The sequence below is a fragment of the Rhinoraja longicauda genome, chromosome 7 (genome assembly GCF_053455715.1).
Source record: "Rhinoraja longicauda isolate Sanriku21f chromosome 7, sRhiLon1.1, whole genome shotgun sequence".
NCBI classification, from domain to species: Eukaryota; Metazoa; Chordata; class Chondrichthyes; order Rajiformes; family Arhynchobatidae; genus Rhinoraja; species Rhinoraja longicauda.
Window position 1 is genome coordinate 17,866,003 of NC_135959.1, and position 15,305 is coordinate 17,881,307.

General features: G+C 49.6%; 1 protein-coding gene across 1 annotated transcript in view; it reads left to right on the forward strand.

Moving 5' to 3' along the window:
• Nucleotides 1-15,305, forward strand: part of LOC144595118 (uncharacterized) — a 144,930-nt gene that overhangs the window by 106,365 nt on the left and 23,260 nt on the right. Inside the window, exons 29-35 of the mRNA XM_078402195.1 lie at nt 1,517-1,614; nt 4,147-4,297; nt 9,594-9,707; nt 11,338-11,505; nt 13,622-13,711; nt 13,811-13,963; nt 14,963-15,061. Of these exons, the coding sequence (XP_078258321.1) occupies nt 1,517-1,614; nt 4,147-4,297; nt 9,594-9,707; nt 11,338-11,505; nt 13,622-13,711; nt 13,811-13,963; nt 14,963-15,061 (873 nt within the window). The remainder of the gene's footprint in view (nt 1-1,516; nt 1,615-4,146; nt 4,298-9,593; nt 9,708-11,337; nt 11,506-13,621; nt 13,712-13,810; nt 13,964-14,962; nt 15,062-15,305) is intronic.

Genomic DNA, 15,305 nt, shown 5'->3' on the forward strand with positions numbered 1-15,305 from the left:
CCCTAATTATCTTATATGTTTCAATAAGATCCCCCCTCATCCTTCTAAATTCCAGTGTATACAAGCCCAATCGCTCCAGCCTTTCAACATACGACAGTCCCGCCATTCTGGGAATTAACCTAGTGAACCTACGCTGCTCAAATTTGGAGACCAAAACTGCACACAGTACTCCAGGTGCGGTCTCACCAGGGCCCGGTACAACTGTAGAAGGACCTCTTTGCTCCTATACTCAACTCCTCTTGTTACGAAGGCCAACATTCCATTTGCTTTCTTCACTGCCTGCTGTACCTGCATGCTTCCTTTCATTGACTGATGCACTAGGACACCCAGATCTCGTTGAACTCCCCCTCCTCCTAACTTGACACCATTCAGATAATAATCTGCCTTTCTATTCTTACTTCCAAAGTGAATAACCTCACACTTATCTACATTAAACTGCATCTGCCATGTATCCGCCCACTCACACAACCTGTCCAAGTCACCCTGCAGCCTTATTGCATCTTCCTCACAATTCACACTACCCCCCTACTTAGTATCATCTGCAAATTTGCTAATGGTACTTTTAATCCCTTCGTCTAAGTCATTAATATATATCGTAAATAGCTGGGGTCCCAGCACCGAACCTTGCGGTACCCCACTGGTCAATCTCAATCATGAACAACTGTCTCTGATGTGTCTCCAATGACTGCAGCCTTGTAGTCTTTCCACCAGCCCATCCTTACCTGTTGACATGCCTTGGGAACTGAGGTGATTCCATATCACTGAGCAAACCATCAGTATTTCTTTTCCCAATTCACAAAACACAGCACAAGGGATCTGATCTGCTGCCTTGTTCAGTCTAACTGCATACTCTCTCAGCTTTTCCCAACACCCCTCCCCCAAACACTGAACAGTACATCACCAATATCAACCACTCCTTAACCAGTGCTTTGCCCAGTAGATACATTTCTCCAATAAAAATGAAGCTTCAAATCAGATCTTCTACAAACCTACTGTATGTCGTGAGTTAAACACCAGATTGCAATTACAAACTGCACACCATATCTACAAACCCTCCACCATAATTTTGTAGCTCCACACATACTGTAACCATGTGAGATCCACACTGTAACCTGGTATACACACCATGCACTGTACCAATGTATCAGCACAATGACAGTGTGAACACAATATCATAACCATGTGTGCTGCAGCAGAATCTTCTGGCCGTTTCCCCATAACCATTCCACCCCATATTGTAATTGTCAAAAATGCACACACACACACACACACACCACAGACACACACACACACACACACATGCCATCGTAACTCAAAAATACACATGCACACACACTAGTGGACACACACACATGTGCAAACGAATAGACAAATATGCACATGCACACACACATGAGCACAAAGACACACACACACACACACACACACACACACACACTCTCTCTCTCTCCCTCTCTCTCCCTCTCTAGTCCCTCCTCTCAGTGCAGGTCTAACAATGCCTCCTTTGCTTCTCCAGGTACGGATGGAATCCCCGGAGATTTGGGTCATCCTGGTATTCCTGGACTCACTGGGAAGGATGGTCTACCTGGTCCACCTGGGTTTCCAGGAGAGAAGGTCATCCATGAACTCCACCTACAATGACCCTTCCTTTAACTCTGCAGTAACTCCTGTCACTAATGAGCTGGACAAATATTCCCGGGATTGAGATAGGCTCTCTGCCAGCTGGTGGACCCTCCGTTGCGGTCCCAATGCCAGCTGATGGACTTTCTGTGGTGGTCCCAATGCCACTTAATGGACCTGTGATGGACCCAAAGCCAGCTGATGGACCTCCTGTGGTGTGCCTAATGCCGACTGATAGACCGCCTGTGGTGGTCCCAAGCCAGCTTATAGACCCAGTAGTGATCCCAATGCCAGTGGATGAACCCTCTGGGATGGTCCCAATGCCTGGTGATGGATGTGTGGTGGGCCCAAACCCAGCTGATAGACCTCCTGTGGTGGTCCCAATGCTTGGTGATGGATCCTCTGTGGTGGTCCCAATGCCAGCTGATAGACCTCCTGTGGTGGGCCCAATGCCAGCTGATGGACCTCCTGTGGTGGTCCCAATGACAGCTGATGGACCTCCTGTGGTGGTCCCAATGCCAACTGATGGAGCTGCAGTGGTGGTCCCAATGCCAGCTGATGGACCTCCTGTGGTGGTCCCAATGCTTGGTGATGGATCCTCTGTGGTGGGCCTAATGCCAGCTGATGGACCTGTGGTGGTCCCAATGCCTGGTGATGGATCATCTGTGGTGGTCCTAATACCAGCTGATGGATCTCTGAGGTGGTCCTAATACCAGCTGATGGATCTCTGGGGTGGTCCCAATGCCAGCTAATCGATCCACTGGGGTGGGCCCAATGCCAGTTGATGGACTCTCTGTGCTGGTCCCAATGCCAGCTGATGGACTTTGTGAGAGTAGTGGTGAAGGGTTATCCATAAATTACATGATCAATATACTCTCCTCTCTCCCTCATCTCGGTCTCCCCCTCCTTTCCCACCGCTCCCTGTTTTTTCCTACTCCCTCTCCCCCCACCCACCATCGTGAATCCCAGGAAAGCTGCAGGCCCCGATGGTGTGACGGGCAGAGTGCTGAGGGAATGTGCAGACCAATTATCTGAGGTCTTCACAAAAATCTTCAACCTGTCCCTTTTAAAATCCACCATCCCTCCCTGCCTGAAGTCCGCCATAATCATCCCACTGCCGAAAAAGTCTGTCATCAGCGGTCTTAACGACTACCGTCCGGTAGCACTCACACCGGTCATCACAAAGTGCTTCGAGAGACTGGTCCTGCAGCACATCAAAGCCAGCCTCCCACCCACCTTCGACCCACACCAGTTTGCCTACAGAGCAAATAGGTCTACAGGGGATGCCATCGACACTGCTCTTCACACTGCACTGACCCACCTTGAACACCAGGGGAGCTATGTGAGGATGCTCTTCCTCGACTTCAGCTCTGCCTTTAACACGGTCATCCCGAGCAGACTGGTCACCAAACTTTCCGACCTTGGATTTTCCCAAACCATCTGCCAATGGATCAAGGACTTCCTGACCAACCGCCCCCAGACCGTCAAAATAGGCCCTCACCTCTCCTCCACCATTACACTGAGCACCGGCTCACCACAGGGCTGTGTGTTGAGCCCCATCCTTTACTCCCTCTACACTCACGACTGCGCCCCCACCCATCCCACCAACACCATCATCAAGTTCGCGGATGACACGACTGTGGTTGGACTCATCTCAGAAGGAGATGAGACAGCCTATAGGGATGAAATCCAAAGGCTGGCAGCATGGTGTTCAGTGAACAATCTGGTCCTGAACTCCTCCAAAACAAAGGAACTTATAATTGACTTTAGAAAAACCAGTGGAGATTACGACCCACTCTACATCAATGGGGTCTGTGTGGAAAGGGTACCAGCTTTCAGGTTCCTGGGTACGCACATCGCAGAGGATCTCACCTGGTCTACCAACACCATCACCACAGTAAAGAAGGCACAGCAGAGACTCCACTTCCTGAGGATCCTCAGGAAAACCAACCTGCAGGAGAAGCTCATGTTGTCCTTCTATCGCTGCTCCATCGAGAGTGTGCTGGCATACTGTATAACCACATGGTATGCCAGCTGCTCAGAAAAGGACAGGAAGGCCCTTCAGAGGGTCATCACGACGGCCCAGAAGATCATCGGCTGCTCACTGCCCTCCCTGGAGCACCTGTTCAGCCTACGCTGCCTCAGTAGAGCAGGCAAAATAATAAAAGATCCATCCCACCCCGGCCACCGTCTGTTTGTTCATTTGCCCTCTGGTCGACGTTTCAGGTCGATCAAATCCCGAACAAACAGACTTAAGAACAGTTTTTACCCCAGGGCCATACGAGAACTGAACACTACCTTTGCACTAGGCAACACCGTTAAAAAATCTTGTACTTAATATAATTGTATTTAATTGTATTTATGTATTTATTTGTTTTTGCATTTATTGCATATATGTTTGTACGCACCGTCAGGATTGGCTATTTTTTTAATTTCGTTGTACTCGTTGCAATGACAATAAATGAATATTATTATTATTATTATTATTCTCTGATGCTAGCTGATCACCCTTTTCTCTGAATGCAGGGAGTGCCGGGACTGGGACTTCAAGGGCCACGGGGATTTCCAGGCATTCATGGACCGAATGGAATTCCAGGATCTAAAGGGGATCCCGGATTCCCTGGGATACCGGGAGGACCAGGACAGCAAGGTCTTCCTGGATTCCAAGGCATGAAAGGTGAGTGTGAGGTGAAGCTTCAGGTGACGGTGGAGACATGATGGTAGCAAGAGGAGTGAGCACATTTCTTCAGCACCACCATCCACAGCTCCCACTGTTCCTCCCAGCCAGTACCACACACTTTCTTATGATCGGTTTCTTTATTATCACAGTGTACACAGTGTATCACAGTGAAATAGCAAGACTATCACCATTCATAAGTGCAATCCCCCGGTTAGTACCGAATGTACAGAAGATCCGACTGAGTCCATATGCAAGAGGCGCAATTCTAGCACCAGTTTACAGTCCTAGCCGCTGCTGGCCTAAAGGCCTGTTGCAGCCGTCGCCTCCATTATAGTCGTCCCGCGAACCACTGTCCCTCTCCTTGCATGGCCCTCTTCAGCCCTTGTTCCCCGGGGGAGCAGCTCCCGCAGCCAACTTTGAGGGGACGGAAGTTAAGACCTCCCCCTCTAGTTATTCTTACCGGGTGTTGTGTCCAGCGTCCACCGCCATCACCAACTCCCTCCATCCTTCTCTTAGATTCCCGGTCATCGGTGGCTCACAGGAGCCAGGTTTCGCTCTCTAAACGGGTTCCCGGTTCCAATTCGGGCTCTTATTACAGCCTGGCAGTGGAGCACCTTCGATTTAAAAGCAGAGTACACGGCATTTCAAATGGGGGTATTGGCTTAGCCAGTGAGGGCCTGTGCTGGGTAAAACTCCCAGGTGCGTGGCCCTATTGGCTTTCATTGCACACCTTTTACATCAGGTTGGCTTATGTTCTGGTCAGTGCTGATATATTGTTACAGATAGCGATGATCAAACTCTATGGCACTGTGTGGTGGAGGGAGGGTGCATTTAGGGTGGTGGGTGAGGCACCAACCAAGTGAGCTGCTTTGTCCAGGACGGTCACAAGGTGCTGGAGTAACTCAGTGGGTCAGGCAGCATCTCTGGAGAAAACTAATGGGTGCCATCATGGGTCGGGACCCTTCCTCAGACTGAAAGTAGAGGGGAGGGAACTGCAGGTAAGAAAAGGCCAGAACAAAGCAGGGCTGGCAACAGATGACCAAGGAACGGTGGACCCCATAATGGCTCATTGTTGGCTGGGGAAGAGGTGATAACAAAGGGATACAAGGATGTGAACAGTGCAACTTGCCGGACAACTAGGGTGGGGGATGGGGGAGAGAGGGAATGCAGGGGTTACATGAAATTAGAGCAACCTATGGCGGCGCACACAGTTGCAGCGGCTCGATGTCCTCCCGGTCAGTGCTCGTGTTTTTTTGTGTATGTGTATGTGTATGTGTATGTGTGCGTGTTGTTTTGTGCCCTGTGTACTTACTGTCGGGCGAACAACGTCTACGGCCGGCAGGATCTTCTTAGGATTGGAGCCGGTCGCGAATGGGGGGTTACCGCCGAGTTTGTCCGCTCATACAAGATCCCGGCGGACATAGCGAGGAGCCCCGACTCTCCGTGGATCACCATCCCCGCGGGGAGGAGGCGAAGGCGGCGCAGAGAGAGAAGGCAAAAGCGAGGCGGCAGGGCCGGCGCTCTGGTCAGGCTACGGAGGCAGCCACTGAAACCACCGCTTCCCAGCCTGTTTCTAACGAACGCCAGATCCCTCGCTAACAAGATGGATGAACTTAGGCTGCAGACTGCAGCTAACAACGCCGTGAAGGACAGCTGTATCCTGTTGATCACGGAGACCTGGCTTCATTCTTTCATTCCGGACTCTGCTATCGAGCTAGCAGGCTACACAGCACAGCGTCATGACAGGACAAGAGACTCTGGTAAGAGCAGAGGTGGAGGGCTCTGTGTGTACGTGAACAACACCTGGTGTACAAACACAGTGATTGTAGACAGTCACTGCTCCCCGGACCTGGAGTATGTGACTGTTAAATGCAGGCCCATTTATCTCCCTAGAGAGTTTACTGTTGTCATGATAACTGCTGTGTACATACCACCGGATGCTAATGCTAACTCGGCTATCGGATATTTGTATGGTAGCACTAGCAGTCAACAGAGCATATATCCTGACGGTGTTCACATCATAGCAGGGGACTTTAACCACGCGGACTTGAAGAAAATGCTCCCCAAATTCTATCAGCATGTTAAATGTGCTACAAGAGGAGCTAACACACTGGACAAGGTCTACTCCAACATCAAGCTGGGCTACAGGGCTAGACAACTACCACACCTGGGTCAGTCGGACCATATGTCCCTGTTTTTAATTCCTGCATATGCCCCCCTCAGGAAAACCGCTCCTACCATCACAAAGACCATCACAACTTGGCCTGATGGTGCATCTCAGCAGCTGCAGGACTGCTTCGACAGGACCAACTGGGATGTGTTTGAACACCGGGACCTGGAGGTGTTCACAGACAGTGTACTATGTTACATTAAAAACTGCATGGACACTGTCACAGTGGACAAACGCATCCGGGTCTACCCCAACCAGAAGCCCTGGATGACCCGGGAGGTCCAGCGGCTGTTAAAAGAGAGGAACACTGCTTTTAGGTCTGGCGATAGGGCTTTATACAGCATGGCCCGAGCTAACCTGAAGAGAGGCATCAGAGAGGCCAAATTAGACTACAGGAGGAAGATAGAGGACCACCTGGACAGTAACAACAGCAGGCAGGTGTGGCAGGGGATCCAGTATCTAACCAACTATAAGACCAACCTTGGAGCTGCTGAAGGTGACGCCTCGTTGGCAGAGGAGCTGAACCTCTTCTTTGCTCGCTTTGAAGTGGAGCCACCCGAGACAGCCATATCACACCACATGGTCCACAGCAGCCTAACCCTCAAGATAGAGGAGCATGAGGTGAGGCGCACGCTGCGGGCCATCAATCCAAGGAAGGCTACTGGACCCGACGGCGTCTCTGGACGCGTGCTGAAGGACTGCGCTGACCAGCTGGCTGGAGTCTGTACGAGGATTTTCAACCAGTCTCTGGCCCAGTCCACTGTTCCATCCTGTCTGAAGTCCGCAATCATAGTCCCCTTGCCCAAAAAACCCCACATTTCCAGCCTCAACGACTACCGGCCAGTCGCACTCACACCAGTGGTGATGAAGTGTTTTGAAAAACTGGTCCGGGGTCATATCACATCACTCCTGCCCCGAAGCTTTGACCCCCACCAGTTTGCGTACAGAGCGAATAGATCCACAGAGGACGCTATAGCCACAGCCCTCCATGCTGCACTGTTCCACCTGGAGCAGCCGGGGAGCTACGTGCGGATGCTCTTTGTGGACTACAGCTCTGCCTTTAATACCATCCTTCCCCATAAACTGGTGGACAAACTGGGGGACTTGGGACTTCCACACTCCACCTGCATGTGGATAAATAGCTTCCTGTCAGCTCGCAGCCAGAGAGTCAGAGTGGGCCATCACACATCCACGGCCCTCAGCCTCAGTACCGGCTCTCCACAGGGCTGCGTGCTGAGCCCCCTGCTCTACACCATCTATACACATGACTGCACCCCCGCCCACCACAGCAACACCATTGTCAAATTTGCGGATGACACTACGGTGGTGGGACTCATCACCGGGGGGGACGAGTACGCCTACCGGGATGAGGCGGAGCAGCTGACAGTGTGGTGTGGAGAAAATAACCTGCTCCTCAACACCTTAAAGACAAAGGAAATAATAATAGACTTCAGAAAGAATAAAACGGACATGGTACCATTAACTATCAGAGGGGACTGTGTGGAGAGGGTGGCGGATTTCCGCTTCCTGGGAATCCATATTGAGGAGGACCTGACGTGGAGCGTGAACACCTCTGCGCTGCTGAAAAAGGTCCAGCAGAGACTGCACTTCCTGAGGGTGCTCAGGAAGAATAACATCACTCAGAGACTGCTGTTGTCCTTTTATCGGTGCTACATTGAGAGCATCCTAACATACTGTGTATGCGTATGGTACACCAGCTGCACAGCGGCTCAGAGGAAAGCGCTCCAGAGGGCCATTGACAACGCCCAGAGGATTGTCGGCTGCCCTCTACTTACCTTGGAGGACTTACACAGTTCCCGCTGCATCAAAAAATCCCAGAGTATTATAAAGGACATTTCCCACCCCGGACACTCCCTGTTTGAACTGTTACCGTCAGGCAGACGGTACAGATCTACAAGGACAAGGACAAACAGACTTAAAAATAGTTTTTACCCCACTGCTATAAAGGCACTAAATGTAGCCGCCAAGGAACGCAGGGGCGATACATAATAAGAGACTGTGAAATCGACAGAAGGATGTAGGGTTGGGTGTTTATGCGTGCTATTTTCATGATATTTATTTTAGTTGTTTATCTTTTTTAAAATATTTTACCTTGTATGTATCGTTAGCTTTTAGAAATGTTTGAATGGTGCACTGACTGGCTGACATTTTACAATTTCGTTGTACATGGCTCATGTTACAATGACAATAAAGGAACTATTCTATTCTATTCTACGTTCATACCACTGGGTTATAAGCTGCCCAAGCAAAATATGAGGTGGGATATGACCTGGATGGTGTTGATCCTTCTGAGATTTGTTGCAGCATTCCTGAATTATGTTTTGTAGATAGTGGGGGGCCTTGGCATGTCAGTGGTGAGTCGCTACAGGATCCTCTCACCTCCCCTTCTCCCCCCTGGTTCTCACGCGACAGGTTCAGTTGAGTCCCTGATCATTGTGCTACCAGGACGTGGGGGGTTCTTCATGACAATTGCCCTTGACTGCCACGGTCAAGTGATTAGCATCTCATATTTTATTTGGGCAGCTTGCAACAATGGACCATTGTGGGCTCTTTGGACATCGGTGCCGCCTGCTTTGTTCTGTAGCTGTTCATGCCTCTAGTTTCCCTTTCTTCTGACTCATCACCTATTCCTTTACTCCAGAGATGCTGCCTGACCTGCTGAGTTACTCCAGCTTTTTGTGTCCATCTTAGGCGATTACACAATAGACAATAGGGGTGCAGGAGTAGGCCATTCGGCCCTTCGAGCCAGCACCACCATTCAATGTGATCATGGCTGATCATCCACAATCAGTACCCCGTTCCTGCCCTCTCCCCATACCCCCTGACTCCGCTATCCTTAAGAGCTCTATCTAACTCTCTCTTGAAAGCATCCAGAGAATTGGCCTCCACTGCCTTCTGAGGCAGAGAATTCCATTGATTTACAACTCTCTGAGTGAAAAAGGGTTTTTCCACATCTCCGTTCTAAATGGCCTACACCTTATTCTTAAACTGTGGCCCTGGTTCTGGACTCCCCCAACATTGATTAGATTCTTGCTTGGACGGTCCGGGAAAATAATCCACAAGCCACCTTCACATCCATGTCTGGTTTCTTCCTTCTTGCAGGTAACATTGGTCCAGGAGGTTCTCCAGGCCATCCAGGACCTCCCGGATCTCATGGAACTGTGTTACCAGGCCAGCCAGGTGGGCCAGGAGCACGGGGACCACCCGGCCAGATAGGTACGTACCACCTTGTGTACCACACCTTTTGCAGCCGCTCATAGGCATCAGTGGAAGCTTCAGTTTAGTATAGAGTAAACAGGCCTCTTGGCCACCGGGCTGGTACCAACCAGCGAACACCATGTACAAGCATTATCCTACACACTAGGGACAGTTTACAATTTACAGAAGCCAAATTAACTGACAAACCTGCACGTCTTTGGAGAGTTGGAGGAAACGGAAGCACCCCGGGAAAATCCACGCGGTCACGGGGAGAACGTACAAACTCCGTATAGACAGCACCCGTGTTCAGGATCGAACCTGGGTCTCTGGCACTGCAAGGCAGCAACTCTACCACTGCATCACCGTGCCGCCTAAAACAAGGGCCATTGTAGAATGCTGTTTGCAGGCCGCGAGATCCCGTGGATGAGGCGGTGACAGTGAGCAGCAACATGCCTCAGGGAGGTCACCCTAGGGCTACTAACATTGGGCAGCGTATCTCGAGAACTCATCTGCTCGTCCTCTCTGTGGTGCTGAGAGGGGAAGTTAGAAGTTGGTTTGACATCTGACACCTAGAAGACCCAACGGGAGTGTTGAATGCCTGAGTTCAAGTCACGGGAGTAGAGTGTGAACTAGCACCATTTTGCCAGACACATGTACTGAGCTACCATGAAGCGAGAAGCGGCCATGGTCGTAACATCGTACAGAGAAGCAAGCCCAACTCCTCCATACTAACCAAGATGCCAGTCTGTTACCTTATTTTCATGTATATGGCCTATATCATTCTATTCCTTTCCTAACTAGATACCTCTCCAAAATCTTTTTAGTTGCTATGATCGTATACTGTATTTCTCTACCAGGTGATCTGGCAGCTTGTTCCATTCACCATCACCTACTGTGTGCAAAAACTGCCCCTCTGACCTCCTTTAAATCTTTTTACTCTCATCTTAAACCTATGTCCTCTAGTTTTGGACTCTCTTACCCTTGGAAGAAGCCTGTGTCCATCTATTTATCTACTCATAGTTTAGAAGAATGAGGGGAGACCTAATAGCTTTATCTCTCATAGCTTTATAAAAACCCTCAGCCTCGTGCACTCCAGTGAGAACAATCTCAGCTAATCCTATCTCTCCTTGTAACTAAAGGCCCACTATTCAAGCAATATCTTGGTGAATCTCTTCTGCATTTTTCTACCACCATTACACCCTTTCCAAAGGTAACCAGAACTGCACACAATATTCCATGTGATGCCTCACCAATGCCTTGAAACATGATGTCCCAACTCAAATACTCAATGCATTTACCTATGAAGGTAAGTAAGGCCTTCTTCCCCACCATATCCACCTTTGACTTCATTTTCAGGGAACTCTGAATTTGTCTCCAAGATCTTTCTGCACATCAGCATTTATAACATTTACTACACATGTCTGGTCAGTATTAGCTGGCCCAAAGTGGAAAGGAAGGAGAAAGAGAGAAAGAAAATGGTTAGAGGGAGTCAGGTCCCGTTCTGGAAAGGATAGGCAATAAGGATTATTGTACAAAGGATTAGGTGAGATGCATGACAATAATTTGTAATAATGTCTATATTTTTCTCTGTGCAAAACTTCATGGAAGGTGAATAACTGATGTAATAATCATTCTTTCTAATCTGTAGGAAACATTGGACCCCCTGGAACCAAGGGAGACCCTGGTTTCCCAGGTCTGGACATCCCGGGACCCCAGGGAGAGAAGGGGTTCACTGGCTCAAAGGGTCTCCCTGGCCCCCCTGGTTTCCCAGGCCAGGTCGGGTCACTGGGCAGAGATGGACTTTCCGGATTACAAGGTAAGCAATGGTTGGCAAAACGCTCTCTCAGCGCTGTTGTTCACTGCTGGACTACCATGCAAAATGATCATTTGGTCATAAGGTCATAAAGAATAGGATTAGAATTAGGCCATTTGGCTCATCGAGTCTACTCCGCCATTTAATCATGGCTGATCTATCCTCCCTCCTAACCCCATTCTCCTGCCTTCTCCCCATTCTCCTTCTCCCCATTCTCCTTCTCTCCAAAGACGTACAGGTATGTAGGTTAATTGGCTGGGTAAATGTAAAAATTGTCCCTAGTGGGTGTAGGATAGTGTTAATGTACGGGGATCGCTGGGCGGCACGGACTTGGTGGGCCGAAAAGGCCTGTTTCCGGCTGTATATATATGATATGATATGATAACCTCTGACACCCGTACTAATCAAGAATCTATCTATCTCTGCCTTAAAAATATCCACTGACTTGGCCTCCACAGCCTTCTGTGGCAATGAATTCCACAGATTTACCACCTGCTGGCTAAAGAAATTTCTCCTCATCTCCTTCCTAAAAGAATGTCTTTTAATTCTGAGGCTATGGCCTCTAGTCCTAGACTCCCCGCACTAGTGGAAACATCTTCTCCACATCCACTCTATCCAAGCCTTTAACTATTCTGTGTGTTTCAATTAGGTCTCCCCTCATTCTTCTAAACTCTAGCGAGTACAGGCCCAGTGCTGACAAACGCTCATCATAGGTTAACCATCTCATTCCTGTAGGATCCCAACATAGATCCAGAGCTATGGAAACCCATGGCAGAACGGGGTGCCTATGGAGCCTAAGCCAGTGAGAAAGAAGTTTTTTGAGTTTAGTTTGGAGATACAGCACGGAAACAGGCCCTTCAGCTCACCGAGTCCGTGCCATCCAGTGATCCCCGTACACTAGCACTACCTACATACTAGGGACAATTTAAAATTTTACCAAAGCCAATTAACCTTCAAACCTGTACATCTTTGGTGTGTGAGAGGTAACTGGGGCATGCGGTCACGGGGAGAACGGGTAAACTCCGTGCAGTCAGCGCCTGTAGTCAGGATCGAACCGGGGTTTCTGGTGCTGTAAGGCAACAACGCTACTGCTGCACCATCGTGAGTCTTGAAGCAGACTCATTCAACAGATCACAGCAACTCACTGCATAAAAGCATTCCCCTCCTCTCCCCTCTGGTACTTCAGCCGATCCTCTTCACTCCATGTCTGGTTACCCAACCTTCTGCTCTTGGAATCAGATTCCCCTCATTTACTCCAGCAAAACCCTTCCTGATTTCAAACACCTCCATTAAATCCTCCCATGCCTATCTCTGCTCCTACGAGAGATATCCCAGCATCTCTAGTCTCTCCACAGAAGAAAAGTCCATCATCCTTGGGAGTACTCCACACTCTTTTTCAAGGCTGTGACATCCAAGAACTGGACCTAGAACCAGAGCCAGGGCTTGATCAGTGACCTATAAAGGTTGAACATCAATCCATCCCACCACCCTCAAAAATCTGTTAACCATCACATCCCCCAATCCCTAACAGGGGTCTGTGTAAGAAGGAACTACAGATGCTGGTTTAAACACAAAAAGCTGGAGTAACTCAGCGGGATAGGCAGCATCTCTGGAGAGGAATGGGTGACGTTTTGGGTCGAGACCCTTCTTCAGACTGGTTAGTCTCTTGTCCTGCATCCCCAACTAGTTTATGTTGATAATTGTTCCTTCCAAAGCCATCCAATTTTTCCATGAGGAGTCCCTGTATAACATTTCGTTATCAGTTGTTAGCTGTCACGGGTGAGTTGGGAGTTCACCACCAGCACTGGATTTTACACCAACTCTACCGCATTGTCCAAGCTGATGTTTTGGGGAATCTCCGCAAGCATTGAGACAATAACAAGGCTTGGTAGGAGGGTTTCCCAGAGTCTGATCTCCATTGAATCCGGAAGTGGGAAGGCACTCGGGATGCAATTGGGACTCAGCATTGGCTGTTGGATCTCTCCATTGACCACAAGGATTGTTAGTCTACAGTTGGGTCACTCCCAACACTGAGAAGCAATATATCTTGGCATGTTTTTCTTTTTATTGCTAATGCTGGTCCTACATTCTAATTTTCTGATCGTTCTCCCAATCATAGGTCCGAAAGGAGAAATGGGAGTCATGGGTGCCCCTGGAACCCAAGGTATCCCAGGAGTTTCAGGGAGCCTGGGAGGGTCCGGTACCAAAGGTTAGTGCTTACGCTTACAGCAGGGGTTTCAGCCAGCGGTAGTGGCCGCACGCTCACCATGGCAGTGGAGTTGTCTTCTGAACTGCTTTGTCTCCTTAGGTGACTCAGGTTTGCCGGGCTTCCCTGGGACCCCAGGCAGCACGGGCGAGAAAGGTACGCAGGGGGAAGCTGGTTTGGTGGGACAGCCGGGTGAGTTGGACAAGCACGAAATGGAGAAAATGAAAGGCCAAAAAGGAGACCTTGGGGAGTCAGGTAAAGAACACAACACAGGACAGTGACATCTGTGTACATCTATGTACATTGGTATGTTAATACATGCATCTTTGAAATCAATCACCCATTCTATCTACTTGGTCTCATCACAATGTGAATTAATGTGTATTGATGTCAGCATTGTACATTGAGCGTTCTGTTAACATTGGGAGCTTTGCAGCACAGCATTGCCCCTCTCACGGTTCAGTGATCCCTTATAACTGCCCCTCCCACAGTGCAGCACCCCCTCTACTACTCCAATCACAGTGTGACACTCCCTCAGCTCTGCCCCCCACCCCCCCCTCCCCAAAGTGCAACACTCCCTCAGTACTGCCCCTCTCACAGTGCAGTGCAACTGCAGTACTGCCCCTCCCACAGTGCTTCTTCACCATTCTACAAAGGTTTCTGAGCTCATCCCTGGATAGTTTAGTTTAGAGATACAGCATGGAAACAGGCCCTTCGGCCCACCAAGTCCACGCCGACCAGCGATCACCACTCACTAACACCATCCTACACACCAACTAAGGACAATTTACAATTATACCAAGCCAATTAACCGTCAAACCTGTGGGTTGGAGTGTGGGTGGAAACCGGAGATCCCATTGAAAACCCACGCGGGTAACGGGGAGAACATGCAAACTCCATTCAGACAGCACCCATAGTGAGAATCGAACCTGGGTCCCTGACGCTATAAGGCAGCAACTCTACCCTGACGCCACCGTACTGGAGTTGTCCCTGGATCCAGAATTTCTGACTCAGAAGTGAGGGTGTAACACAGTCAACCACCATTGACTGCACTAGGGGAGGCCATTTGCCCCATTGAGCCTTTAGTCTCCATCTGTTAGTTGCCCTGCTCTTTTCCAATGACTGCATAGAGCTCAAGTACTGACTTCACTGAACAGTGATCTCTGGCACTCTGACACTGAATCCACTTCACACAGTCACTCGTGCCCAGTTCATGGTCCCGCCTGCTTAAACTATGACCATTGTTCTTCCCAGGAAAGAGTGGTTTTCCAGGAACCACGGGTTACCAAGGCATCTCTGGCGAGCCCGGAATGCCAGGAAAAGATGGCGAGCCTGGATTATCAGGACAGCCAGGTAAGGAACTCAAGCTATGTTGGAATGCTGGAGCATCTGGGCAAGATTCACACTGACCCAGCACGGGATGGGTAGGAGGGGGGGGGGGGTGGGCTGCGAGGGTCTCAGATCTAATTGCAATCATGATGTGATCCCATCTACAATTGGAGTGCACTGTTAAATAGAGTTTGCATGGGGGGGGGGGGAAGAGAGAGAGAGAGAGAGAGAGAGAGAGAGAGAGAGAGAGAGAGAGAGAGAGAGAGAG